Source organism: Podarcis liolepis (assembly GCF_965112155.1).
Source record: "Podarcis liolepis genome assembly, chromosome: 1".
Lineage (NCBI taxonomy): Eukaryota > Metazoa > Chordata > Lepidosauria > Squamata > Lacertidae > Podarcis > Podarcis liolepis.
The window spans coordinates 126,201,722-126,229,591 of record NC_139554.1 but is presented as its reverse complement, the minus strand read 5'-3'; the positions used below and the strand labels follow the sequence as shown (position 1 = coordinate 126,229,591).

Sequence of the window (27,870 nt, the reverse complement as noted above, 5' to 3'; positions counted from 1 at the left end):
AACAGAGCAGCACAATACAAGAATAAAAAGTTGCTGAGAATAAGGAATTTGGAAAAAAGAATTGAGTGAAGGAAGCCAGAAACCCACTACCGCTCAGCGAGTACAAAATCTGTAGATTTTATCAGCCACACAGCAAGCACAGGATGAAGAAGCCACAATCAAAATGTGAACATTTCTCTTATTTATTCAAAAGCTAGGGTATGACAAAGAGGGTTAAAATGCAGTATGCCACCTTTTTACATAAACTGCTTGACGATCTATCAGAGACTTGTTAAAGTGTCTCCCTTTTGAAAAATGCTCACACACACACACATAACCATTAATATTTTATACACAAATGTTTATTTCTCAAATAAACAGCCCCTTTAAACACAAAGAATGGAATCTAAATCCTCATCAAGATGAATCCAAAATGAAATCTTTCCAGTACTCTGTAAATCACTGCTCTTGGTCACTACTGGCTTTAACATCAAAATCAACAAGGACATGTTATGTAAAAATCATGCTACTGGATTTCTAAAGCTCTGCGCCTCTGATCCGCTCTACGGTGATCTGCGGTGTCTTAGAAATTGTACATCACCAGATCTGAACCAAGTGTGGAATAGCTGTGCACTAAACACAAAAAAAAGAATGAGAAATAAAATTACAAGACATAATCGAGTTCATAACGAATGTAGGTGTTCTTTTCGTCATTGTAGATTCGTGGGTAATGTGCTATTAAAGCATCCTGTGAACCAATGTAGATGGAATTGTAGATCTTCCAGTACACGTCTCTGACTTTTCTGGCAGGGTGAAACAAACCCTAAGAAAATAAAAGTAGGAGAATTAAATCACATTTCCAAGCCCCCCCCCCCCAATTTGTTTAAAAGAAATGATAGTTTATTCATGGGGAGCCACAATCCTAGGTATTGCAAAGGGTGTTCACAACTAAACATATACAAAATGGGGATACCTCTCCCCTCTTCTAACCCTCCCTTCACCCCAAGAAACTTGCAAGCTGCTGAAGCTCAACGTTTTTTAAAACATGTTGTATAGTGGAGCACAGAGGATGGGAGTGATGAAAGTCACACTGCAGATGCATAAAACCTCTCACATCCACCCAGAGGACTCCACCATCACAACCACTGTCTTCAGCTCAGTTACAGCACAAACCAAACCGATTTGTGACTATTTTCAGCTAATGATTTATCAATAATTAAAAAAAACCCCAGCAGTCATTCTACCACTACAATTGTATTTCAATAGTTCTTAATATGTCAAAGAACTCCCCTGCCTTCCTTAACCGTTTTATGGTTGTGCAATATTTAACCAATGTTTTTCCTTGCCTGATCTATTCAGGCGAGCTTATGGTGTTTGTTCATAGAAGTCACCTTGAGAACGCTGACAAAAAATGCGATATGGGATTTATTCCAAGGTCTGCTCACAAACCAAATATTTTTACTTAAGGAAATTTACCTGTAAACAGTACTGTAACATTCGGCAAGGTCCAATAGCAACCCTCAGTCCTTCCAGCGCTCCCATAACTGCTTGGATGACATGGGGCGATGTCTCAAACACATTGGGCCACACGTAATTCAGTAAGTGATTCAAAGAGTCTTCGCAGCCAAAGCCATATACTCCAAGCGACATATGTTGTACTACAGCACTAGCGGTTTGTCTGTGAACAAGGTCCCTGAAAAGGAAATTGCATAGACGTGTTTAGGTTTGGTTTTTGCCAGGTTGACAGAATGTATGTTACAACATGACTATATGTTGGAAGTTAATCTATTTTGGTGACAGTTAGCTTCTTAAAACCACTGTCCATCCTCTTTTCTCCCTGCTGTGCTCATCAATAGATTCAACTCAGTATGTCTGGGTGAGAGACACAATCATTTTAGATACTTATACGCTGCTTCTCCATTTCAGCAACTCAGAATATTAATAAAAACCAACCACGTTAAAAGCACTAAAATTCACACAACGGCGTAGAGGAAAAGCACCAAGAAATAAGCAGGCAGCTATAATAATCGGGAAACAATACTGTGGTGCCTTGCAAGACAAAAAGAATCTGTTCTGTGATTCTCTTCGTCTAGCGGTTTTTTCGTCTTGCGAAGCAAGCCCATTGAAGGATTAGCGGATTAGCGCCTTTTAGCGGCTTATCTGCTGATCGGATCAGCTGATAAGCGGCTTAGCGTCTTAGAAAAAGGGGGGGAAAGGGGAAAAAAACCGCAGGAACTCGCAAGGCATTGTCGTCTTGCGAAACAGGCCCATAGGAAATTCGTTTTGCAAAGCACCTCCAAAACGGAAAACCCTTTCGTCTAGCGGGTTTTCCGTCTTGCGAGGCATTCGTCTTGCGGGGCACCACTGTATAATAAAAAATGATTAATGGAACAATTAAATGGCAGAGGCCACTTTACCATGTGAAGCCTTGGAGAATAACCTGGCACCCAAATGATAATGCTGGTACCTCACAGATTTCCTCAGACACCACCAGCTTAATCTCTCAACTCTGAGAAGGGCCTCTGAAGATGATTTTAAAGATCTAGCAAGTTCATGTGGGAGTTGGTAGGCCTTCAAACATTCTAGACCCAAGCCACTTAAGAGTTTCATACATTAACACTAACATTTCAAATTGTACCCAGAAACAGACTGGTATCCAGTGTTGATCTTGCTAAAAAAAAATTGGTAACAGGCTAGCAGTTGGAACAGTTCCCAGAGTCCAGGAGGGGATAAATTCAGAGTGGCTTAACTACCGCCTCCCTGGGCAGATGTTAATCAACCAAAAGATGTAGAAAAGTGGAAAGCTACGCTACACCAAGCGCCATCTTTTCCAGCCACAGCTATGTAAATGAAGTTCAGCCAAGCAATGTGGCAATTGTTTAAGCTTGCTTTATGTATACTGAAGAGAAAGAGGCAGGGATTCTAAACATCCATCCCTCCAGGGAAGGGGAAGGCACTTGGGATCCAGGAAAATCAGTCCCACTCCTTCTTCCCAGAACTGGTGGCTCACACAGGCTGTTTATCATGTATTCTGGTCAATTTTGCTTTTACAAATATTTCCAGTGTTTGCTTATTACATGCCTAGAAAGCAAGTCAAGTCTTGTGTCTGTCCCCCATTTAATATTCTCCAGAAGAAGTGCATCAAATGAAAGATGAAGACAGTAGCACAGTTTAAGCCTGAGGAGAGGAGTTTACTTGCCTGTCCATTAAAGCATCTTCAAGCAATGGGGTTACAGCATAAATGTAGTCCTTTCCCATTTCTCCAATATACTCAAAGAGGAAGGAAAGTGATTTTAATACACCATTCTGGACATTCAGTTCTGGAACTCTGTATTCATTCATGAGCGCAGGAAGCACTGTGAAAGGGGAGCAGGTTTCAGCTACGATAGCTATTGCTACTGTTGTACACACTCTGTTTTGTCTTTCTTGGACTTTCAAATTATTTAGCAGCGTCGCCAGCACATCGTGTGGTCTGGAAGAAGAACAAAGCAATAAAAAATGTTAAAATAAAGGAACCATGGCACCCACAGACTGAGTCCCTTGGGGTAAGGCCCGTCATACTTGCTCCTTGTAATATGTAATGCACAGAGATTAATATTATCAATTAAAAATGTATAAATGCAGCATCAAATTTTTGATGGGATTTACATTTTGTGGGTTTGTAATTGGTTCACTGTTATACCCATTGTTTTTCCAGTTTTTTCATTCAGATGCATAGCTCAAAAGGATCCAACTCCCCCTTTCTTTGCAGTTGTGTTAACTTTTCATTCTCCAAACCCCAGACACACATGATCGACATCGAGAAGTACTGAAATCAACAGATTTAATTACTTAAGTCCATTAATGTCAATGGGCCGTCGGAGGAGGTTAAAATCACCCTGTATGTTGGAAAACGGGACGTTAACACTACTTCAAAGAGAGGGAGAAGTACTGTATTTTTTTCCATGTATAAGACATGTATTTTTCTGAACACAAAATTAAGAAATCGGGCCAGAGCCTGAACCCGGGCCAGAACCACCCACACTCGAATACCTGTGCATTCACCATTCATCTATAAAACGATTTCCCAATTTTAGACTAATTTCTTTTAGCAAAAAACCCTGTCTTGTCCACAGAAAAAATACGGTAGATTGTGTTGAGCTGTGTGTTTATACAGTAAGGGATATGCTTACCCAATAGCCTTTGCAATATAACCAAATGTGTTCACAGTTGCTCTTCGGATGGCTTTCTTGTGAGCTTTTAGCAACTCCAGCAGTTCAAAGCAGATTCTCATCCACTCTCTTGCAGAAACATATTCTGCCCCCCTGGATAAAAGAGAGAGGAAAGTTATTTTTTAATGAAGAAAAGGAAGTGGAAACCTTTTATGCAAACACCTAGATCCGCAAGATGTAGTTGCACTATTTATTTTGGATTGAACATGACAGCAAATGTTGAGGTACTAATAAGTGCAAAAGAAATTACAGTACACAGAGATATAAAAGATACTCTACACAATATAGACCTGAAGGTTAACTGTACACTTAACCACAACAAAAAATCATTTACCTGTCTGCAATACGCCCAACCAGGTCAATACAATTCTCCTGCACTTTTTCATGTCTGTTCTTCAAGATAGGTGTGAGCCTTGGCAGCAAGTCTTTAATCGGAGGGGTCATTTTGTGCATACCTGTTCAACATAGAAAAGGATACCTTGAGTCTCAATTTCCGTCCTTCCAAATTAAAAACTCACTTTGTTATGATAATGATAATTAATTATTATTATTATTAATTATTTATACCCCACCCATCTGGCTGAGTTTCCCCAGCCACTCTGGGCGGCTCCCAATCAAGTATTAAAATCAATACAGAATTAAATGTTAAAAACTTCCCTGAACAGGGCTGCCTTCAGATGTCTTTTAAAGAGAAGATAGCTGCTTATTTGCTTCACATCTGAAGGGAGGGTGTTCCACAGGGTGTTGTTTTTGTTATAAAAACTACACTTACCTATGACGTTCACAATAGCTTTAAGTGCTCCGAGAATACTGCCCAACACTTCAGGATATTCTTCACCCAGGTACTCATATAATACCACACCCAAGTGTCCCATCAATTTTTCCTATGAACAAAAAAGAAGAAGCAACAACAGCTTGTAATTGAATGTCTCTAGACACGAAAGCAATGTTTAAGGAAAGTGATAAGGAAAAGTATCTACCTCCTGACAAGTCTTCATGACAACTGCAGTACGGGATATCAGGTCAGCAGCTTGCTGCCTTACTTTGGCTGACTTGTTGTTCAAACGCCACAAAACCGTACCGCAGATCTGGGGCAAGTATGGTTTAACTCGCTTGCCGAGAGCATTGACCACTGTTCCAAATCCGTTCAACATCACGGAGTCCTGTTTACAAGGAAGTTATAAAGCAGAATGTCTTAATATTGTTTTGTCAACAACATTGGAGGTTATTTGACTTTCCTAGCTTCGCGGTCTCGTTCTGATAGGCTAGGTTTTGGCCTCATGTACATTTCTCATAGGGACGCGGGTGGCGCTGTGGGCTAAACCACAGAGCCTAGGACTTGCCGATCAGAAGGTCGGTGGTTCGAATCCCCGCGACGGGGTGAGCTCCCATTGCTTGGTCCCTGCTCCTGCCAACCTAGCAGTTTGAAAGCACGTCAAAGTGCAAGTAGATAAATAGGTACCACTCCAGTGGGAAGGTAAACGGCGTTTCCATGCACTGCTCTGGTTCGCCAGAAGCGGCTTAGTCATGACCTGGAAGCTGCACGCCGGCTCCCTCAGCCAGTAAAGCGAGATGAGCACCGCAACCCCAGAGTTGGTCACGACTGGACCTAGTGGTCAGGGGTTCCTTTACCTTTACTTTTCTCATGACTTGACAGACAAGCACAATTTCAGGTATCAACCCTGAACTCTAGCATCATCACATCAGCAGAATGGTAAAAGCTGATTTGAGCCCCAAAATGGAAACAAACAATTCACCATTGAAAGCTGCTTAGTAGGGACGTATACTGAAGTGGGTTTAACTGACACAAGCATCGCAAGTACCTCAACTCATTCAAAATCAAAGACAGGAAGGACCTTGTGGCTGCAGCCTGAGGACTTTCTCTCTCCATCCAGATGACTGTTGCCAGTCATTTGTTGGGCTGGGAATAAAATAGTGTGTGGGCTCAGTCAGATATCTCCTATGGCCCCCTAACAACTAAAGGGATAGCAACTTTTATTACCCCCAGAGTCCCAAATGACTTGTGGGAATGTCTAGATTTTCCCTTTCCGACACAAATATTAGAAATATAAATTATGAACAGAAATTATGAGTGTTTCCAAATACCTCTGTGGTCTGTTCTTGGAAGGCATACAGGATACCATCAATAAGCTGTTCTTCCAGCTTGTGGTCAATATCAGCTGCTCCCAGATTCCCCATGATTTTCTCAATCGTCTCCATAACCATCTTCCTGTACTGCTCAGCTTCATCTTTCAGATCATCCACAATCCTGGAAATAATTTCCGCTGCTCCAACTTTGTTTGCAAGCTCCACAGTTGTGTCAACCAACTGAAACAGACAATTTTTATTTTATTTTTTGAATAAGCAAGTTCCATACCACCCCTATTCTGTTCCCCCAAAAAGAAATAGAAGCAAAACTATGTTTTAGGGATAAAAAAACAAAGAGTTTGGATGAGCGTTAAAATTAGGTTTTGGGAGGTTGCTAGTATGCAGGAAATACAGAAACTTCAGGGTTGCTATTAGTTTAGGCCCTATAGATCTGCAAGCAATGGAAAGTTTATTTACTCATAATTCTGCATGGGTAACTTACAACCCGCTCCTATGCATATTTACCTGGAAGTAATTGTTATGTTCAAAAAGGCTTACTCTTAAGACATATGCATAGAACTGCAGTCCTAAAATTCTATTATTGGTGGCATCATTACTATAGTATATGTGAGTAGCTGAAACACAGCATATCTGAGCTGAATATTCTCACTGAGTAAGAACTGCCAAACTTTATGCAACTTGAAGTTTGTATTAAAACTAGCAGTAGTGTAAACATGGTTCTTTTATTGTTTTAACCACACTCTCCATCGTTTAGAGACTAAGGTGTGAAGTGGTACACAAATGGCTGAAATGAATAATAAGGCTTCCAGTAATCCACCCAGAATTAGCATTTATGGTTTCTTCTGAAACTGCTTTATAACTACCCATGATGGTACAAATATTGCTTGTTTCCAACACACTTCCAAATCTGTTCAAAGCCTTCTCTAACTAAGAAGCCAACAGTACCTGTCTGTAATTCCTTCTGTCCAGTGCCATTCTGTGCTGCCAAAAGTGCTTGAAAAATGGGGGCAGAATCTCTGTCTTAATGTAGTTTGCTTCAACACCATCTGTTCCACAGCACTGCTTTACTACCTGGAAGGAGAGGAAATAGCCAGCATGAATACCCTATTTCTTCTTGAGAAAAAGTTAGGATAAAAGTTTCATTATACCCAATTTCATTATACCCAATTTCAAACAGACAATTTCTGGGAAAGCAGTATGTTAAAAAACTGTCTTATAAGGCAACTAATTAAAAAATGCATTCAACAGCATGACCCAGGAAGCTCCTGATTCAAAGCACAGCTCAAGCACAAACTCATTGGGCTGATCTTAAGCAAGCTCCCATTTCTCTTGATCTCAGTATTCCTTTCTGCACTATGGTGAGACTATTACCTTTCAGGATCCATGTCTATCTCATATTTCTCTCTCTCTCTCTCTCTCTCTCTCTCTCTCTCTCATACACACACACACACACACACACACACACACACATATATATGGGGTCTAATTAATATATATAGTATAAAAATATTATATAAAATATTACACTTGTTTTTATTAACAAGTTAAAATTGACAGTTACCAATACATCTCTCCCAGCACATGGAAGTGTAACTTTCTTCGTGATTTGCATACATCCAACTCTTTAAAGCCTCAAATAACAATCAGGAGATATTACATTTGCGTACCTTCAGCACAATCTTTTTCATTTCTTCATCAGGAGACTGGAACTCTCTGATAAGGATCAACATTACTTCCCTGGTATAGTAATTGGCGTATTCTGCATCCATAAGTGGAATAAGGTACCCGATAGCTTTCAAGAAGGCAGCCAGACCCTGATGGTACATAATTTTAGAAACATGATTAAAAATCAATAATATCCAGGCATGTTCTCTTAAAAATGAGCTGACTGAGGCAACTCAGGCTTACCTTTCCTCTGTGCTGGCGTATACCCTTCCACAGGGGCTTTAAAACAGAGTCAAATGACTCTATACCATAGGGAGTTGCTGCCTCGGCTAAAGCAGCAATAGCCAAAGCACTGATGGTACGTACTTTCTGCTGCTCGTCCACCAAGCCTGAAAAACAAAACACATTGCTCGTTTCATCTTGCAGAGACCCAACTGAAGTGACGTCAACAGATATCAGGGCACAACAAACACATTTCAGGTGATACCCAGTTGTGGCAGTCAGCTTGCACCACAGGAGGCATTCTGTAAACAGGAGTCCCTTCTTAGTACAACACAAGTGCTGCAAACAATCTTGTGCTTGGGAGAGAGATTGTGTACCCTCTGGCACAACTGCAACTCATTGACAGTTTAGCTTTGTGTGCTACCACCTGTGCAACAATGGCAACTCTCAAACCTTTTCGTGCAGACATTAAATTGGACCCCACCCTAGGCTTACCAAAACCCCCACAATTCCTGTTAAAATATTTTTGGAGCTATGAAGCAATGTCTTGAGAGACCTCAACAAATCAGGGAGAATATCCCAAGTCATCCCAATCCTATAGCCTAATCCAGTGGTGGTAAGCCTTTTGGCCAAGGGTGTCACAAATCTACACCTCACTCTGAAGTGTATGACTACAGTACTTGACAGGTATAGCTTTGTCTCTGGTCTAAAGAAGTCTTAACTTGAAGAGTAGCACAACACCAAGAGGCAAACAGGACTGCAAACCTAACTTCAGCATAGCCTCCAATCCTAGTCTCTTATACTGCAGGCTCGTCTACCCATAACTTAACTATCTATCTATCTATCTATCTATCTATCTATCTATCTATCTATCTGTATAGCGTTAAAAGGGTCAAGACTGATATAAACTCTCAGTTAATATCTTTTTTAAAAAAAGAAAGTTGTAAAATTGATGTTATCTCCACCACCAAGTACACACTACATTGGTATGCCAGCTGCTAAAAAGATAAAGGGAGCCCTGACCATTAGGTCCAGTCGTGACCGACTCTGGGGTTGCGGCACTCATCTCACTTTATTGGCCGAGGGAGCCAGCGTGCAGCTTCCAGGTCATGTGACCAGCATGACTAAGCCACTTCTGGAGAACCAGAGCAGTGCACAGAAATGCCGTTTACCTTCCCGCTGGTAGGCGGTACCTATTTATCTACTTGCACTTTGTTGTGCTTTCGAACTGCTAGGTTGGCAGGAGCAGGGACCAAGCAACGGGAGTTCACCCCATCCGGGGATTTGAACTGCCAACCTTCTGATCAGCAAGTCCTAGGCTCTGTGATTTAACCCACAGCGCCACCCGCGTCCCTCCTATGCCAGCTGCTAGTCATTTGCAATACTGCGATAACCAGAATGCACACTTTGCTGATGGAGCTAAAGGTAAGATGCATTTTATGAACAGTCCAAATTTTCCTCTCTGCATTTTGCTTTCATACACCCAGCAGACTTTACTGCAAAGAGAAAATCAAAGGTGCTCTGATACAACACTGATTTGTTATATGACCCATTAACAGCATTCAGCTAAAACGCACTCCCCTGCTTTAGGACTTGAACGCTATGCAATTTTACATCTACTTACCATGCTCAATAATTTCAACCAAACTTCTGAGATGAGGTAAAATGGCACAGCCCATAAGAATAGCAATTTGCTGCACAATCTTGATACCAGTGTGCCTAGCTTGCCAGGACTTCTTGCTTTTACACACGGCTTTTAAAAAAGGCAACAGAGATGGAATGCCCAAAGCGGAGGCGACCACGGCAAAGGCTCGAGCCGTTGTGTTACGAACATATTCATCCATGTTATCGATATCAGGTCGCATAGTGGAAATCATTGTTGCCAGTCCGGCAGCCTGAAAAGACAGAATAAGAAAACAGGCTGCTATTGCTGACTTGCACAAAGCATTTCTACAATCTAAATTCATGATCGAGTAAGCCTGTGCTCGTTTTTCAATGCCATAAAGCAACAGTATCTTGCCTTGTCACAATATGCAGTCAGATTGGTTGATATGCTTATTATGTTATCCCAGGTCAAGTTTTCAATCTCTGCTAGTATTAGCATAATAAAAAGAAAGAATTTATGGTGTGTTTACCTTAGCCAAGTTGGAAATAATTTCTCTGCCTTCTACCCTGGCATAGTAGTCTTCATCAATCAGCAACGGTTCAATGACCACAAGAATCTGAAAAGGGTTAAATGAAAGTTAAAACACTTAGGTCTTATGTAAATACAGCTTTAAAACTGTGTTAACTTCAGTAGTAGCTAAACTCAAGAATGAGCTTCATAGAAGTTGAAGGTTTCATGCTTTCCAATTCCAAAGAAGCCCTCATTTGCATTCATTTAATCCACATTGCAATTCTCTGTTATCCTTCTACTTTGGTACCTGGCACTAATAACTTAATGCTAATAAGGACCGTTCCTACTTCCAAAAATATTATTATAGCTGTGGCAGCTAGGACTTAAAGACCTAAGTTAATAATTTGGAATTCAAAATTTAAACGCAGCTAAATGAAGGGCACCAACAGTGTTTTAACAACACTGCTTTTTTCTATATTTAATTGTGGAAATAATATATTTATAGCTATGAGCCTACAACACAATAGGGAGTGCAATCATCTGTCATTCTGAATATATACATCACAGGCTTACAGTGGTACCTCGCAAGACGAAAGAGTTTTCCGTTTTTTGAGCCGTTCCGCAAGATGAATTTCCCTATGGGCTTGCTTCGCAAGACGAAACGTCTTGCGAGTTCTTGCGAATTCGTTTCCTTTTTCTTAAAGCCGCTAAGCCGTTAATAGCCGCTAAGCCGCTAACAGCCGTGCTTCGCAAGACGAAAAAACCGCAAGACGAAGAGACTCGCGGAACGGATTAATTTCATCTTGCGAGGCACCACTGTACATTAAAATTATGTCATTCAGAATGAAAGTACTAAATTCCAGTGAAACAAACCTTGTGGACATATGGTCGGACCAGGTCATCTAATTTGTACAAGATTCTGTCAATAACTTTGACAAGCAAATGGCGTTCTTGGTCTTCAAGAGTTGGTGACATCAGCAAGGGTAAAATCTGATTGAACAGCGGGCCTGCCCCAAATTCACGAGCTTTATCAGTAATCTGTCGCAAAGCAGCCTATGGAAGAGGGGAAATGTAGCATAACATTAGATACAGCCTGCTCTATTCATTTTAAAAATTAAAATAAAGAGGTATGTTTCTATGGTATTTAATGCTCCTTGTTTTTAGACATCTTTCGAAGATTCATTTTACTGACAGGGCTTTTCTGTAGAATTGGAAGGGTCCTCTACTCCAAGCCCCTGAATTACAGGAATCTCAACAAGATCATAAATTTAAATGACTGGCAAGCTGCATGTGAGATTTCTGACTTTAATCTTTGTTTTTATTTTTGCTGTACACCACTTAGAGGTTTTGTACATGACTCAGCTGTATAAGTATTTTTCTAAATCAACATAGCCACTCTTCTAAGCAGTCTTCTAAATATTTTAGTAATGATGGGTCTTGGAACCAAAAATGCTGTCCAGCTCCGGCAAGAAATTATAAAGTGAGCCTATATAACATAATAATAATAATAATAAATTCAGTCATAAAGCACAGGGCAAAGTGAGCATAAACAGTGGATGTAAGAGGGGCAGCGATCTAACTTACCTTCCTCATGGGAGGGGTGCCATTCTTAATCTTCAAAAGCAATTTCATTATTTTTCTTTCTTTCTGTTCCTCTGGACTGAGTGTTGATTCGTCAACATCAACCTACGGTTAATTACAAGTACGTTGGTTAATACACATTTAATGCCAACCTCCATACAGTGTAAGAAAACAACACAGACAAGCCAAAATCTCACCAGTAGTTTATCGAAATACTGTATGTCATCTGGTTTTAGGAAAGGAAGATTTCCTGAAGGCTGGTCATTGACACTTTTCATGGTCCTGTCTTCAGTTTGCATGTGGAATCCAGTCATGCCGCCCAGAGGTGTTGGCGTCGCTGTAAGTTTACGAGCTGGAGTACGGATAGGGACATAACCCGCTGGAGGAGGGAGAACCTAAAATGAAAAAAATTAAGTGTTCAAACCAATCATCGGAGATTAAAATTGTGGTTTTTCCCAAAAAAATTATTGACTTTCCAAAATTTTAAACAAACAAACAAAAATCATAACTGAACTTGATCCAATCTTAGTAACATTGTTAAGTGACTTCCTCAAATCACCCTAGCTGAATTTCAGTGTATATCATTGTAACAGTTTACCAAAGCCAAGTTTTCTCATAACTTAATCACTTAACATCTTTCTTTCTTTTCATTTTAACTTTAAGCATATTATTCTCTAACATCACATATTTAAATCCTAAGCCTATCTGATATTTGCAAGTTTTTCCAATTAAGTTATCTTAACGTATTTAAGTAAATAGTCTTTAAATTTCATCCATTCTTCCTGGTACTCCTCCTCCTCCTGGTCGCGGACGCTTCCAGTCAGGTCGGCTGGCTCCGATTAAAATTGTTAAACACAAACAGCTATGCGCCAGCTGGCAACCATACTGCCCCCAACTGGCTCAGAAGTGGCAATTTACAGGCTGCTGCTCACCTGAGCAGCACCACTTCTCAAGAGTCTGCTCAGGAAACAACTCTGTCCAGTCTGTTGGATCTCAGCCAGTTGGCATCATCTTTCCCAGCTTCTTGGAGGAGGCCCAGAAGAAGCCTGTGCGTCAGTGTAGAGGCCTCCTTAATGTCACTGGGAAAATGAGGTGCTGCGAGCCAGCTCTAAAATCTTGCCCAACTCTCACGTACTGAATTTAGCGTGCTCATCTTCCAATTTGGTCTCTACTTAAGCTGCTCTGGAGGGGATGACACTGGAAACCCTGAGCAGCTTTGCCAAGGAGAATTCATCACCTCAGACTGAGAGCACTGACCATGGCTAGTGTGAACTAAAGATGAAGAGTTTGGATTTGATATCCCACTTTATCACTACCCTAAGGAGTCTCAAAGCGGCTAACAATCTCTTTTCCCTTCCTCCCCCACAACAAACACTCTGTGAGGTGAGTGGGGCTGAGAGACTTCAGAGAAGTGTGACTAGCTGAAGGTCACCCAACAGCTGCATGTGGAGCAGCAGGGAATCAAACCCAGTTCACCAGATTATGAGTCCACCGCTATAACCACTACACCACACTGGATCTCCAAAAAGAGAGAGTGTGAGAGAGCAAGTAATTCTAAGCACAAGGGCTTTTTAGACAGCTTCTCCCTTAAGAGCACCTCGCTCTCCAATGCAAACTGCTTTTGAAACTGAGCCCAGCTATACAAAGAAGGCTCCTCTGGGTTAGGCCCAATAGAATCACAGAACCATATAGAGATGGAAGGGACCTTGAGGACCATCTAGTCCAATCCCCTGCAATGCAGAAATATGCAGTTGTCCCATATGGGAATCAAACCTGCAACCCTGGCATTATCAACACCATGCTCTAACCCAGTGTTTCCCAACCTTGGGCCTCCAGCTGTTTTTGGACTACAACTCCCATCAGCCCTAGCTAGCAAGACCAGTGGTCAGGGATGATGGGAATTGTAGTTCAAAAACAGCTGGAGGCCCAAGGTTGGGAAACACTGCTCTAACTCACTGAGCTATCCAGGTTCCCATGGTTAAGTTTAGGAAAACGGCTGGATTCCATCCAGGTCTTTTGAGACCATTCATGGTAGATTTTTTAAAAGCAAAATAACAAAGGGATCGCTCAAAGTGCAGGCACAAAAACTATTAGGTTACTACGAACGGAGAAGATACATCAGTCAGGTCCTGATTCACAACATGCAGGCAATATTCAAAACATAGGTCCGTTCCTGAACAAGGCACGTTAAAGTTAGGGAAAACATTATCTAAATTCATGCTAATCCTGCAAGTGATGGCTTGGGTCCATCTGCTTACCCTGTATCCCTCAGGAAACATGGCATCCAGTTCTTCATCAGAAAGGGGCCTATTTCTCTCATCTATTTCTCTTTCCCAACGCCAAGCTTGGAGCTGTTCAGGAGTCATGCTCATGATGTGACCTATGTTGAAATCAACAGATGACGTTGTTAACTGCGTCAAATGATCTCCCTGTTCAAATGCACGGCGCAACAAGCAAAGGCGTATATACATCATTATCGCACACAGCCAAATTTCAAGCTCAAATTATTTAAGCAGACAAGCATTGCGTGCAGAGGGACCAGCAGAGTAAGCTTGAAAACTGCTTTTCTATTTCATTAGGTCGTTGCTGAGTTCCAGCATGTTTTACGCTTGGTCTGTTAAAAAAATAATTCAAGCATACCTGGTGTGGGGGTCGCCATGTTCATAGCTGGTGTACCAATTGGTGTTTTGCCGGGTGTCAACACAGGGGTGCTCCCCCCCATCTGGCTTGCAGGCGTTTCATCCCAACGTGATTTTCTTTTGCTTGCCCCAGGGGTTGGGGTTTCGCCAATGGAATCGCCACCTCGATCAGTACGAGGTGTTTCAGCCCAACCACTCCCATGTCCAGGAGTATCTGTAAAACAAAACCCACTTGCTTCAAACTGATTCCAGTGTACAGAGACAGATGATCTATTCTGAAAGTGAAAACTTGCTGCAGGTTTCAAGAACCTTTTCAAAACTCGCACTTCCCCAAGATGTTCAAATGCAATCATTAAGAATGTTACTCGCAAATAAGTAAAGCTGTATTAGTTATACACAGGGGTTCCACCTGCTAAAATGGAAGATTAATTTTGTCCCCTTTGGTCAGAAGACACACGCATCAATAATAATAGTAATAATAATAATAATAATTTATTTATACCCCGCCCATCTGGCTGAGTTTCCCCAGCCACTCTGGGCGGCTCCCAATCAAGTGTTAAAAACAGTACAGCGTTACATATTAAAAACTTCCCTGAAGATGTCTTAAGATGTCTTCTGAATGTCAGGTAGTTGTTTATCTCTAACAGAAAATTGACATTCTTCTTAGTATTAATAGTAACAAAGGAGATTGCTACCTGAGAAAAACATCCAGAACTCTCTCGACTGCATAGAACTTCTTGAGGTTCTTTGGATTTGGCCTTAGGGTTTCATGTACACTGACAAGCGAATAACAGATCAGGATGGTAAAAATACCTCTTTCTGTTTTGGGAGTCTCATCCCATCGATTTTTCCGTGCGCTGGAAGTTGCACCTCCATGGCCTGGCGTTGCATGCCCAGGAGTATCCCCACGCCCAGGTGTTGCAGCTCCTGCTGGTGTGTGGCTAGGAGTTGGATCCCATATTTTAGATCCAGGTGTTGCTCCAGGTGTCTCACTACCCTTTGCACGGCCAGGTGTTTCATCCCAGCGCAAAGACGGAGTATGTCCAGGGGTCTGAATAAAACAAAGAAACAGGTGTTATATTGCACTACTTGGAAAAGTACTTGAGATTGCAAAATACTTGGGAATTCACATCAACTATCAGGGTGCAGATCACTGGTTGTCTTTTTTTAACCCAGCAGGTATTTTCATTCACCTTTGTGGCTTTTATATATTCCACACTAGAGCATTACGTTGATTGAGAGGTCCTAAGGCAACCTGATGCCCTCTATATATTTTGAACTACAAATCCCATCAATCTCAGCCAATTGGACAGCTGAAAGGCACCAGGCTGGGGAACACTGCTATATGTGCAGGGCATTTTAGGCATATGCCTGGCTTGTATGAAAGGGGAGGCAAAGTGCTGGGGACTCTACCCTCTCCATGGAAATCTGTGAAATGGGTGAGCATACCATGCCATCCATACTACCTAACTGTTCTCTGTACTGTAAGCCATGGAAGTGGCCCTTGAATTCACAAAGTAAGAAAAAAGGATAGCTCTACATACAGCAAAGGCTCGTGAAACCCCAGAACTCAATGACTTGAGACAAGCACCCACTATCATCACACCCTTACCTCAGCTTGATCCCAGTTAGATAATTTCTTCGGTGTGGTACCAGGAGTCTGGTCAGCAGTCTGATCCCAACGCCGTTTGCGTTTTGATGGTGGCTGGGACGCAGCACCATTGACGACTTTAAGTTCGCCGGCCTTAGCCTTTTCTGCTAGTTGCTGCCTAATTTCCCTCTGTTAAAAGATAAAACAAATAAATGACTTATTTCTCCAGTACTGTCAGTTTAAAATGAATTCCACATATCTGTGCTAGTGGAGCCTTTTCAAATCTTTTGATCTACACTTTTATTTGCATTTTTGTCAATCTGTAAGCTATCCAGTTGGCTATCCCCTAATTGCAATCTTTTTTTCTTTCTTTTTTGCTGCTTTAACTTAATTCTGCAGATAAGCACCTGCCAATTGTTAATGTCAAATAATTTAGCCAAAAATATCAACAGGCTACACTGAACAGGACGTACTCAAAATATCCCTGATCCTCCAAACCATGGCATGGGCTCCCTCGCTTAGATTCCCTAACTTATATATTCCTGCTTAGTGCAAGCAATCCTTTGCCATTACGTCGGAACTGACAATAAATTGGTTTCTTCCTGCTCAACTGGATCTAAGCGTGGGATAGGAGGAAGGAATCCTTGAACCTAAAGCTCCATACAATGGCTTGGAAGCCTGGATTTTTATTTGTGAACAGATTCAATGTTTCGGCCAAAAGAACAAGACAATTAAATGTTTTCTTCCAAAAAAACATGTGCAAATTCACCATGATAGCATTTGTTTTGCTGAATCCACAATACTCAATTCACTGAATTTGCACATATTGTCCACCAAGAACGTCACATGCAGTTGCACTAGGATCAGAGTTGAGGAACTCCTGGCCATCTTCAATGTCTGCTGCCTCCGTATGTGAACTTACTGGCAACAGCACTATGATCCACAGCGGGCAGTTGTGAGCCACCCATCATGTAATTTCCTCACAATGCTTTAACATGGTGTTGCTCCAAAACATATAGGAAAATTTAAAATTGTTTGCGCAATTGGACAAACAGGTCAATGGAGGATGGACAGGGAGGAGAGCCAATTAATGAGAGATCTGAGTATCGATGAGCTCTCAAAAGCTGCCTGATCATCAGCCTAGACTGCAACCAATTAAAATTTAAAGTGGAACTTTAACCCACCTCTTCTTTTGTCAAATGTTGTTCACGCATAACATCCATATATGTTCTCGCATTCATTTTAGGGTCAGGTGTCTTCCCTCCTGCAGAAGAGAACAGCAACAGGACAGAAGTATAATAAGTACAGGAGATTAGGAAAAGTTGGCTTTTAAAACTGCCCTACTCTAATATTACGTTATGCCAAAATCAATTAATTTTACTGTTTTGACTGAATTGTTTTTTTTTAAAAAGATTACATGTATCTTACGTTTATTCACTTTGCTGATCAATTTAACCTGTTTGAACACAAACATAACTACAACAGTTTAAAACAAATATTTTTTTAAAGGAGATAAGAATGATAAAATGACAGCACAGTTAAAAGAGTCTTCAGAAGTGATGGGTTCCTGGGTTGCTAATCCGGAATACGTACACTTTCGTGCCTTTGTCTCCATCAGCAGTTCTGACTTCAAGCAGCAGAATAGAAGCCTAGAAAATTATCTCTTTACCATTAGTAACACTTTGGAAAGATATTTATAATCAACACATTACCTTGTTCAAGCTGATAAAGCCTATGCTATCTGACTACGAACTATTGTAAACCTAGATAACAACTCAAAATTGTTTTTTATCATACAGACCAGCGTATGTGCTTCGATGAATCTGGACAACCATTCCCAGATTCTCATTTTGTGGTGACATGTTAAAGGGCTTCATTTAAAGAGCACACAATTTCTCCCCCCACTGCTTCTGAAGGCACAATTATTACATTGTGAGCTGATTCCAATAAACTATATTCACTATAAGGATACTCACAGGCAAATGATTGTTTTTCCCACATCATAAGATATACCAATCTGTATCTTAAATTTTATTCTAACTTTTAAATATTTTACAGAAGCCCAGCTATATAGTAACAAACTCAGCAAGGATGCACTGCTCTTAATGTGCAGATTGGCTATACATGTAGTATAGCATTAATATTTAGGACAAAATAAAATTCTTAATACATTTTCTATGCTGAAGATCATTGCCCAATTGGCAGTGTCATTCTGACACTAGCTTTGATAAGGACTTTCCTTTGGGATACTTTTTCACCATTATCTACACAGGATGTGTTGAACTGCACCCTTAAGAATGCAGACAGGACTGGCATATAGCAGTACTGCTGTAGGAAAGAAATTAAGGACAGTTAGTATGGGCCTGTGAATTCTGACAATACATGTTTATATCAATGACAGTTAAGCAAGTAAAATCCATATCCCTATCAATTCATGCAGGCTGAAATGCTAATTTACAAAAACCTGCAGCCAACTATAGTTTTAACCAACAGGTGCCCTCAGGTTACCTGTCAAGCTGACTCACCTGAGGAAAATTTCCATCAGGCCCACTACTGCCCCTTGCACTGACCTACAGTCTAAAATCATCAGAACAGACTTGAACTATTAAAAAGTACCAAAGCCTCTCAATGTTACTTTTGCTTCATGTAGCTAATCTTCCTACTGAGAATGAACTGCCATGTTTGCTTAGCATTTTAAAAGCAGCAATTCTCTTGTGTTCTAATTTTGGACCGAACCCTTCCAGAAAGCTGGAAGGTTCTTGAGCACTAAATATACAAGTTGCTCAAAGTATAGTATACATAACCCAAAGCAAAAAAGAAAAAAGAGAAACCTTTAACCCTTTGTGTTTCTATGGCAATGGCTCATTATTTTCTTGTCCTTCTACCTGGAAAGAAAATTTGTATTATAAAAGATGAACAAAATGGCAAACTACGATTTCAACCAACTCTTAAAACTACATAAACTAAAAATTCCTGAATTTATAAGCATGCCAACAGAAATCAAAGGGCTAAAGACAATTTTAAGGGAACAAAACTCGTAAGATCCAGTGAAAAAGAGAAAGTAAGTTACCATCTGCAAAAGGATCAAGACGCTCAGGGGAAATAATCATCATCCGCCTGCGGTTTTTGTATTCATCTTCCCGATCAGCAATCTTTTGTGGGCGATGCTCAGCAAACGGATCATACTAAGAACCAGAAACACAAAATACGGGTTTTCTTTTGTGAGCCAGCAATGTAAAAAGATAAGGAAATTTCCCCAAGGTTTTCTATTTCCTCTTAAAGGAAACACTACTTCAGCTGAATGAAAATTGTGTTCCCAATTCACTACAGTTCGTAGCTGATTATATTCCATATTCCACTTACAAATTAATTTAGCTTTTATTTTAAAAACAATTAATCATTATTCCCTATAAAACACTTCCAAAGCAAGAATTTTTCTTCACTGCCAACAGTAAACTTCACAGCTGGTGTCTTTTGCCAAATCACTCAGATGTTTGGTGCAGAAGGTGGAGCTGGGGCAGAATGCTGCAGCAAAGTTAAGCAGAGCACCTGGACAAGCACATATTAAACCTGCTCGGTGGGAACTACACTAGCTGCCAAACAGCTCCCAAGTCATGTTCAAGGTCTTGTTGTTATATATAAAGTCCTGAACAAGAAAGGACCAGGCTACCTGCCTTGCCCTGTACAAACCTCTATGGTGACATAGATCATCCAGGCAAATTAATAAAAAAATATTATTATTATTATTATTATTATTTACTCGGTTTCCCCAGCCACTTGGCAGCTTCCAACAAGAGATAAAAAAATACATTAAAACACCAGTCATTAAAAACTTCCCTAAACAGGGCTGCCTTCAGATGTGTTCTAAATGTTAGATAGTTGTTTATTTCCTTGACATCTGATGGGAAGGCGTTCCACAGGGCAGGCACCACTACTGAGAAGGCCCTCTGCCTGTTACCTGTAACTTTGCTTCTCGCAGTGAGGGAGCCGCCAGAAGGCCCTCAGCGCTGGACCGCAGTGTCCAGGCAGAACGATGGGGGTGGCAAAATATACTATAATGTAACATTGGACAATGACCAGAAATTGAGCATTTTCTGCCACTCCAACTGTATTACGGAACGCTCTTCCCCCTGCCATACACGAAGCAATAACCATGAATTGCTTCCCTGGACCTGTAAGATTAGACCCTTTTAAATTTCAATCCCCATGTTCCTATTTTATTTTTATATCAATGTTTCATTGGTTTTAGGCTGTACTTTTAATCATATTGGGTTTTTTAAAAATATTCTACACCACATAGTTTAATACTATTAAGTGGCTTCTAAATGAAGAAGTCTGGCTAAACAATACAATTAAAATTTAAAAACAATAAGTGGCACATAACAAAATGTAATCATTGCACACAATTGCATGGAGGTTTCAGCAGCTTACAGAATAAATTACTAATTCACATGCAGTGTGTACGTTCGTGTGCACGGCCACAGGTAAAATCTCTCACACCTCTCACTGAGTATTTTGTCCCCATTATTCCTCCCAGAAATGGGAACAAGAAGCTTCTACTTCTTTATTGTATTATATACTGAAAAGTTCACCTGTTCGGTTGACTGTGGTATGTCATTAAGGAGTGCCACTGGTGCATGGTATCCAGGTTTCTTCTGGCCAAGCAAGCTTGTAGAAGAGTAGTCGTCGTCATCCTATACAAACAGGAACATTTAAGATTTAATTAATTGTTCGTTTCTGTATTTAAATCATGGTTTTCGGGATGGAAGGCTTTTTTGCAAACTTTAAATGGGAGCTGTAAGCGGAAATGTAAAACTTGCACACCTTTTCATTTAAGAACAATTTCAACAATATGATAGACTTTGTTTTGACAGTAAAATATTGGTGTACTTACGTCTTCTAGCTCAGTTGCTGCAATTGAAGTTACATATCCAGCGAATCTGCTATCACTCCCGCCATAGATCTCTTGGTCATAATATCCTGTAGAATCAAGGCCCACTCCCTGAGCTTCATCAAGGGCAGCTTTTTTGCCTTGGATTTCTCGAATCTGTGCTTCAATGTCTATAACAAAGGTATATTCAAATGCTTTAATATATATATACACACACACATACACACAAATTGATTAACAAAGGCATGACCAAAGGTATTACTGGAAGCATTTCATCAACTTCTCCAAGGCATAACCAAAGAGCAATCTAGCAACTGTTCTGCAGGGCTGAAAACATACAGCATACGTAGGAAACTACTGTATTAAGTCAGGGATGGAAGAGGAAACCTTTCTGGGACTGCAAGCAAGTGGTGGGTGGACCAATGAATGTAACCTAGTGATGGCCAAACTTGGCCCTCCCGCTGTTTTTGGACTACAACTCCCATCATCCTTAGCTAACAGGACCAGTGGTCAGGGATGATGGGAATTGTACAGTGGTGCCCCGCAAGACGAATGCCTTGCAAGACGGAAAACCTGCTAGACGAAAGGGTTTTCCGTTTTTGAGCTGCTTCGCAAAACGAATTTCCCTATGGGCTTGCTTCGCAAGACGAAAACGTCTTGCGAGTGTTCCAATTTTTTTCGCTTCCCCCCCTTTTTCTAAGCCGCTAATCCGCTAATAGCCTTTTAGCCGCTAAGCCACTAAGCCTTTAATAGCCGCTAAACCGCTAATCGGGTTGCTTCGCAAGACGAAAAAACCGCTAGACGAAGAGACTCGCGGAACGGATTATTTTTGTCTTGCGAGGCACCACTGTAGTCCCAAAACAGGGGGAGGGCCAAGTTTGGCCATCACTGATGTAACCTATGCTTTTGTACGGTGAGACATTCCAGTCACATACATCAAAGGTTTTGAGATACACACACACCCCACAAATTCTCCATTCAGACAATCAAGACGCACGGTCATAGTTCAAGGGTGCAATCCAGCACAGCAAAAGGACTTGAAGAGCGCACAGAGAAGGGGTGTGGTCAGGAGAGTGAGCATATTCCTAGGAAGCAGTGTGGCTTATGTAAAGACGAAGGGCCTGACAGAGAATGAAATAACTTTCTGTTAGAAAAGTTGTAGTCGTATTGATGAGGAAGATGGATAACCTCCAAGGTCCCTTCCAACTCTAAGTTTCTATTATTAACTATTATTATCACGGTTCATAAAATATTGCCTCACTTGCAGGATTTGTTGGATCTGCCTACTGTAAGGCCATACTATGGCAACTCTCCGGTAGGCCTTCTAAATACTGTATACCCAGATAATAAAACATGCACGAAAATGGTCATGTTTGCATGTCACTCTAATATAACTTAACAGGAATTAGCCGTAGTGAGTCTTCTGTGCTTTCTGATCCTCCTCTACGGCTAGGAGTTGGGAGTTCTGAAAGTTTTACTTCCACTTTTGGCTATTACTCTTTTTAGGTTTTTTATCCCCTCATTTCCTCCCAAAGGCAGCAAATACATTAAAAACCCTAAAAACTAACAAAATACAGTGGTGCCTCGCAAGACGAAATTAATCTGTTCCGCGAGTCTCTTCGTCTTGCGGTTTTTTCGTCTTGCGAAGCACGGCTATTAGCGGCTAAGAATAGAATCATAGAGTTGGAAGAGACCACAAGGGCCATCGAGTCCAACCCCCTGCCAAAGGGGGCTATTAACGGCTTAGCGGCTTTAAGAAAAAGGAAACAAACTCGCAAGAAGTCGCAAGACGTTTCGTCTTGCGAAGCAAGCCCATAGGGAAATTTGTCTTGCGGAACGACTCAAAAAACGGAAAACTCTTTTGTCTTGCGCGTTTTTCGTCTTGCGAGGCATTCGTCTTGCGAGGTACCACTGTAAGCTTGTATCTAATAACTGCAAAGTTACAGAAAACATATCTTTCAAGATCCTTTACCCCAACATGCCTGGGTGAATACATTCTTGCCTAGAGATGTAAAATTTCCAGAAAGCTATGAAAAATAAAAATGCTCCCCTTTTGTGGGGGTGTTAAATTTTAGTTGAAAATGAGATGTATACAATACTTAAGTTTCTTATCCATGCTACATTTACTATATTACTAACAAAAACTGTACTGTTGGTTTTATTAAAGTATAGATACATTAACATTATTTGAACCATCTTTACAAATACAATTAGGATAAGCGCAAGCTACTGCACTCACTATTTTCCTAGTTTGGGAAATCAATGGTTGTGTGTGTTTGTTTTCGTTAAGAACACCACTTTAGTAAACAAAATGAAGATTTTATCATTTGGGCTTCAAAACCCTATACCTGCCTCTTTTGTTCTAGCAATTTCTTGCTACAGAAGCTATTATCAAATGGGGTCCCCAGTATTCAGTACACAACTTGCTACAGCCAAAACTGCGAAATCAAAGATGCAGCACTTAACCCCACTTGCATGTATATGTCCGATTTTGTCTTATTATCGCAAAAAGTTGCACAAACCACCAGGTATGGCACAATTAGTACAAATACAAATAGTCTGCCTGCCCAGATGAGTTCCCCATTCAAAAGATATTACATACAGAATGGCTTGCAGTAAGAGGTTTAAGCAAGAGAGGAACTAATTCTTGTTAAACTATATTAATTAATTTTACTACATGCTGCTCTAGGGCTGCATCCAGCAAGCCATACCATTAGAACAAAGTATTCCACCTGTGCAACAGGACTTCATCTCTCTCCCCTTTCCCTGCATGCTCTCCAAATCTGTTCCGAGGTACTGGTGGAGCTGAGAATAGATTTGGAGGTGCACAGGGAGAGACAAGAGAGAGCGGTCCTGTTGCGCAGGCAGAAAAGCCCTTTTGTTAAAGGGGGTACTTCATTTGACTCAGCCCCCTACTTCTGAGTTCAAGTTATCTAGCCTTTTCCAGACCTGCACTTTTATTTTTTTTAATTTAACAATAGGATTGTCTAACTCTGAATCGTGACTATGACATAATGGAACTGGGCATACCCCAACTATTAAGAACACTCTGCCTCCAACAGAACCATCTAAAATCCATTCAGTAGTAAAACTGAGGTGCCCACATTTAATCTCCACTTAACAATAAAAGTAAACTCATCCAATTTCAATAATAAAGATCACTATGTATTATTGTGATTAGGCTTACTGCACCATAAATTAATTATATATTCTTATACTTTACAAGCTTATCATTTACAATTTCACATTGAAGTTATGTTAAGAAGCCTTGCAACAACACATGTTGCAGCAAGATCACGAGTATATATGATGGGGAAACCATGAAAGAGAAGACCGGTCCTAATACTGCAATCCAAAGCACACTTACCTAGAATAATGGTTTAGACAATGTCAATTTGACCTTTTTGAGTAAATGTGTTCGAGATTAAATGCTAATCTACAGTAGTCACATCTTTGCAAAGAAAGCATCTACCGTATTTTTCGCTCTATAAGACGCACCAGACCACAAGGCGCACCTAGTTTTTGGAGGAGGAAAACAAGAAAAAAAATATTCTGAATCTCAGAAGCCAGAACAGCAAGAGGGATTGCTGCGCAGTGAAAGCAGCAATCCCTCTTGCTGTTCTGGCTTCTGGGATAGCTGCGCAGCCTGCATTCGCTCCATAAGACGCACACAACATTTCCCCTTACTTTTTAGGAGGGAAAAAGTGAGTCTTATAGAGCAAAAAATACGGTATATATTAAACGCCAGTACTGAACCACAGAAGGAAAGAGATTATGTACCGGTACTTGCTTTAGTTAAAAGAAAGGGGACATGGTTAACTCTTTTATAGTTACTTCATTTGTGGGAAGCAGTGGAGAATTTCCTCTGCAACAGGGTTCTATCCACATCAACATGGGAATGTTCTTTGCCAGCTGCATAAAGTATATTACTAATTACTCGGTTACAACAGCATCGTTCCTGGTATAGGGAAAAAAGACATTCCCACATTAAACTCGTTCAGTGTCCTTGTCTGGAAAGCTAATCCCTTCATAACATTTTAAAGTAAGAAATTCATCCCTTTTGCCTTACAAAAACACAGCTGTTCAACCAGGTAGGAACTTCTAGGCAGACAACTGCTATGGTATCAAGCTTAAAGTGAAACACAAGAGCCCTTGGTGGGCTCACCGTTACCTCCCAAGGGCAAAGCCAGATTTCTCCAAACACACCAATGCGCTTAGGAAATTGCACACGCCACTAAAAACCACACACAGCTCTTGCCACAAAGCTTGCAGAAAAGCCGCTTAAGACTATGAACACCGCCCCACCTTCTAACTTGACCTCCTTTCTCACTTCCGCATCTCCTAGCAGCTTTCCTAAGTATGTTTCATGGCATTGCCCACTATAAAAAACCCTCAGTTAAGCAACAAGCCTCCCTCCCCAAGAACCATATGTGCAACACTTTCCGCAAACTGAGTCAAAAGCTGAAAGAGCACGTAAACAAGTTTTCCTGCACTAGCCAAAGGCCATGGGCGAAAACCATACAAACACCGTTGAAGAAACAAATATCTATAAATCTGTTTATAAAAACAGAACCTCTGCCTGAACCAGTGTTAGAAACTGAGATATGAAAGCTAAATGGCACCTTAAACCTGGATTATGGGCACAGCAACAGAATATCTAGGCTTTTTTATAACAAGAATACAAAGCTGAACATGAACGAACTGCAGCTAAAATATGATGTCCGTTTTTCACATCGTTTAGACCAGGGGTCAGCAACCTTTTTCAGCCATGGGGCTGTCCACGTCCCTCAGACCATGTGGGGGGCCGGACTATATTGGGGGGGGTGAATTCCTACACCCCACAAATAACCCAGAGATGCATTTTAAATAAAAGGACACGTCCTACTCATGTAAAAACACGCTGATTCCCGGACCCTCGCGGGCCGGACTGAGGTAATTGGGCCGCATCCGTCCCCCGGGCCTTAGGTTGCCTACCCCTGGTCTAATCCTTCCCTTGCCCACCCCCCATAATATAATTAAGAGGGTCTCTTCTACAGTTTTCAGAGAGGAGCTGGGGGCACAAAAGGCCCCCCTTTCCTTCCACTCTGCAGTACTGCGCCCAGAGCTCAGAAACTGAAATCCCGTCGCAAAACGCGCCTAGAACAAGTGGAGCTCTGAACACGGACTCAAAACCACCAAAATCATAAAGTGAAGTGAAATAGAGGAAATCGTGGCCCTCTTGCGAGTATTATTACATGCGAGGGGCCCATTTCCTTTTCGCGCTTGCCCTCCGTGGCGAGTATTACGAAACGCGGTGTTGAGCGCACGGTTTTGTACTGTAAAACTAATAAAAATGGTGTTCATTTCGTGAATTATTTTTTTTTTAGGGGGGAGGTGGGTGTAGCGCCTCACGCTGGTTTCTGGTCCCGAGCATTTCTCTCTCACCAACACACATACACACATCTTCGGCTGGGCTTCCTGTGGGTCTCCTGAGCTGAGGCCTGGAGGCCTCAGGAAAGGCGGGAGGCAGAGGCCAGAGCGGGAAGGAGGAAGGAGGAGACCGCGCGAGCGACGCCATTACGCGCAGGCCTAGCCCCGGCCGAGGCGCGCGAACCGTTGGGCCGCCCGAAGAAGGCCCTCCGGCTCCCCCGAAGCGCGTGAGGCGGGGGGGGGGAGCGGAAGAGGGTTTCAGGCCCGGAGTCGAGCCGGAGAAGAAGGCCCGGCCCAACCCTCCCCGTCCCTTACCTTCGTGAGTCTTGGCGATCTTCGCCATTTTGTGTGGAGCTCGGGACAAACACAGCGAGCGAGATGGAAGGGGCCCGCCGAGCTCCGCCCACTCGTTGACGTCGACTTCCGCTATCTGGGACCGACAGGCCGGAGGGCGTGGGGAGGGAGGAAGGCGCGAGAGTCCTGCGCAAGCGCCGGAGAAGCGCGGCTGAGGCAAGCGGGTGGGGAGCGGGGTATACGCTGGCCGAGAAAACCATAGAGACGAGAACGAGAAGGCTGGGGAAGGGTCTCGGGCCTTGCTTCCGCCCAAGCGGCCCTCGAGTTTCGGTCTAGAGACGCGCGGGGTTTCTTGTGTACTGGAAAAGGCGCAGCTTCCGTTGTACTCTCAGACGCCCTGCTTGTGTTTAACATGTTTTATTAAGTTTCCACAAATTTCACATAGCATTCCAATACATAATAAAACTTTTGCTTGTTTCGTATCCCGTTCTTGTTGTTGTTTTTAAGTTCCATCTCATTGCTCCACCTTATCCTTCATGCGTTCATATGGTAACCATAATACAAATAGCCTCTATTTCTGTTGCTCGTAAGCTCCAAGTTCTGCTCGCGAATTAATCATGTTACAAGATTTCTTCTTTTTTTTTCAAGTGCGAAAAGGGCTTCTAACCATTAAACAGTTATCATCAGGTTACCTTATTTTAGCAGGTTTTAAACAGTAATTTTGCTGAATCCTTCCCCTTGCTTGTCCATTCTTTGGTGGGAACTTCCTTCAACTTTTTCCATTTCTGCTCAAAGAGAATCTCAGCTGAGCAGCGCTTGTGTTTAATATGGTTGCTCTCCTGTCTTGTTTTCAGTATGACTGAATAGCTCATTTTGGGGGGCAAGGTGCTTTTAAATACTGAATTCAAAACTGCTGTAACCTGCTCTGCCCTAAGAGCTGTAAGTAAAGGGCACTAAATATATAAAATAAAATTTGCATACCGCCCTTCATCTGAACTTTATTATTATATAATAATAAGTAATAATATCAGAACCTTAAACATGGGCAGTTAGAGAAGGACCGTAAGTTCACTTGAAACATCTGGGGTCTGCATAAAAGGCGGATCTACACGGATCCTCATGGATCCTCCACTTTTTAAAAAATAATTCCAACAAATGCAGTG

General features: G+C 41.5%; 1 protein-coding gene across 11 annotated transcripts; it reads right to left on the bottom strand.

The window, feature by feature from the left end:
- Positions 1–164: 164 nt before the first annotated feature.
- Positions 165–27,572, bottom strand: SF3B1 (splicing factor 3b subunit 1). 11 transcript variants are annotated; one of them, XR_014517576.1, is made up of 25 exons: positions 26,729–27,572; positions 21,008–21,174; positions 20,706–20,807; positions 19,184–19,298; positions 17,298–17,377; positions 16,135–16,302; positions 15,336–15,573; positions 14,524–14,736; positions 14,142–14,263; positions 12,081–12,278; positions 11,887–11,988; positions 11,176–11,355; positions 10,322–10,408; positions 9,811–10,081; positions 8,208–8,353; positions 7,967–8,113; positions 7,245–7,370; positions 6,297–6,518; positions 5,171–5,353; positions 4,963–5,074; positions 4,525–4,645; positions 4,152–4,283; positions 2,345–3,451; positions 1,456–2,019; positions 165–802 (listed from the first exon to the last, which is right to left on the bottom strand). XR_014517576.1 is itself a non-coding variant. In XM_083467581.1 (25 exons), exons 1-25 carry the CDS (start codon positions 26,754–26,756, stop codon positions 644–646), a joined length of 3,909 nt encoding a protein of 1,302 aa, XP_083323707.1. In that variant the 5' UTR covers positions 26,757–27,572; the 3' UTR covers positions 165–643. The 11 variants fall into 11 exon arrangements, 5 of the variants coding, with proteins under 5 accessions (XP_083323707.1, XP_083323710.1, XP_083323709.1 ...); XM_083467581.1 differs by having other exon boundaries at positions 1,456–1,672; positions 3,179–3,451; XM_083467584.1 differs by lacking the exons at positions 19,184–19,298; positions 20,706–20,807; positions 21,008–21,174; positions 26,729–27,572 and adding an exon at positions 17,703–19,127 and having other exon boundaries at positions 1,456–1,672; positions 3,179–3,451; positions 17,298–17,374.
- Between the last annotated feature and the right edge of the window lie 298 nt (positions 27,573–27,870).

Excerpts from the sequence above, each read along its gene's own strand:
- SF3B1 (XM_083467581.1), bottom strand. The coding sequence starts at position 26,756 with ATGGCGAAGATCGCCAAGACTCACGAAG. Across the intron at positions 14,737-15,335 it reads GACTCCCAAAACAGAAAGAG|ATACTCCTGGACATGGGAGT; the intron begins GTATTTTTACCA and ends TTTGTTTTACAG. Across the intron at positions 5,354-6,296 it reads TCCAAGAACAGACCACAGAG|GACTCCGTGATGTTGAACGG; the intron begins GTATTTGGAAAC and ends CCTTGTAAACAG.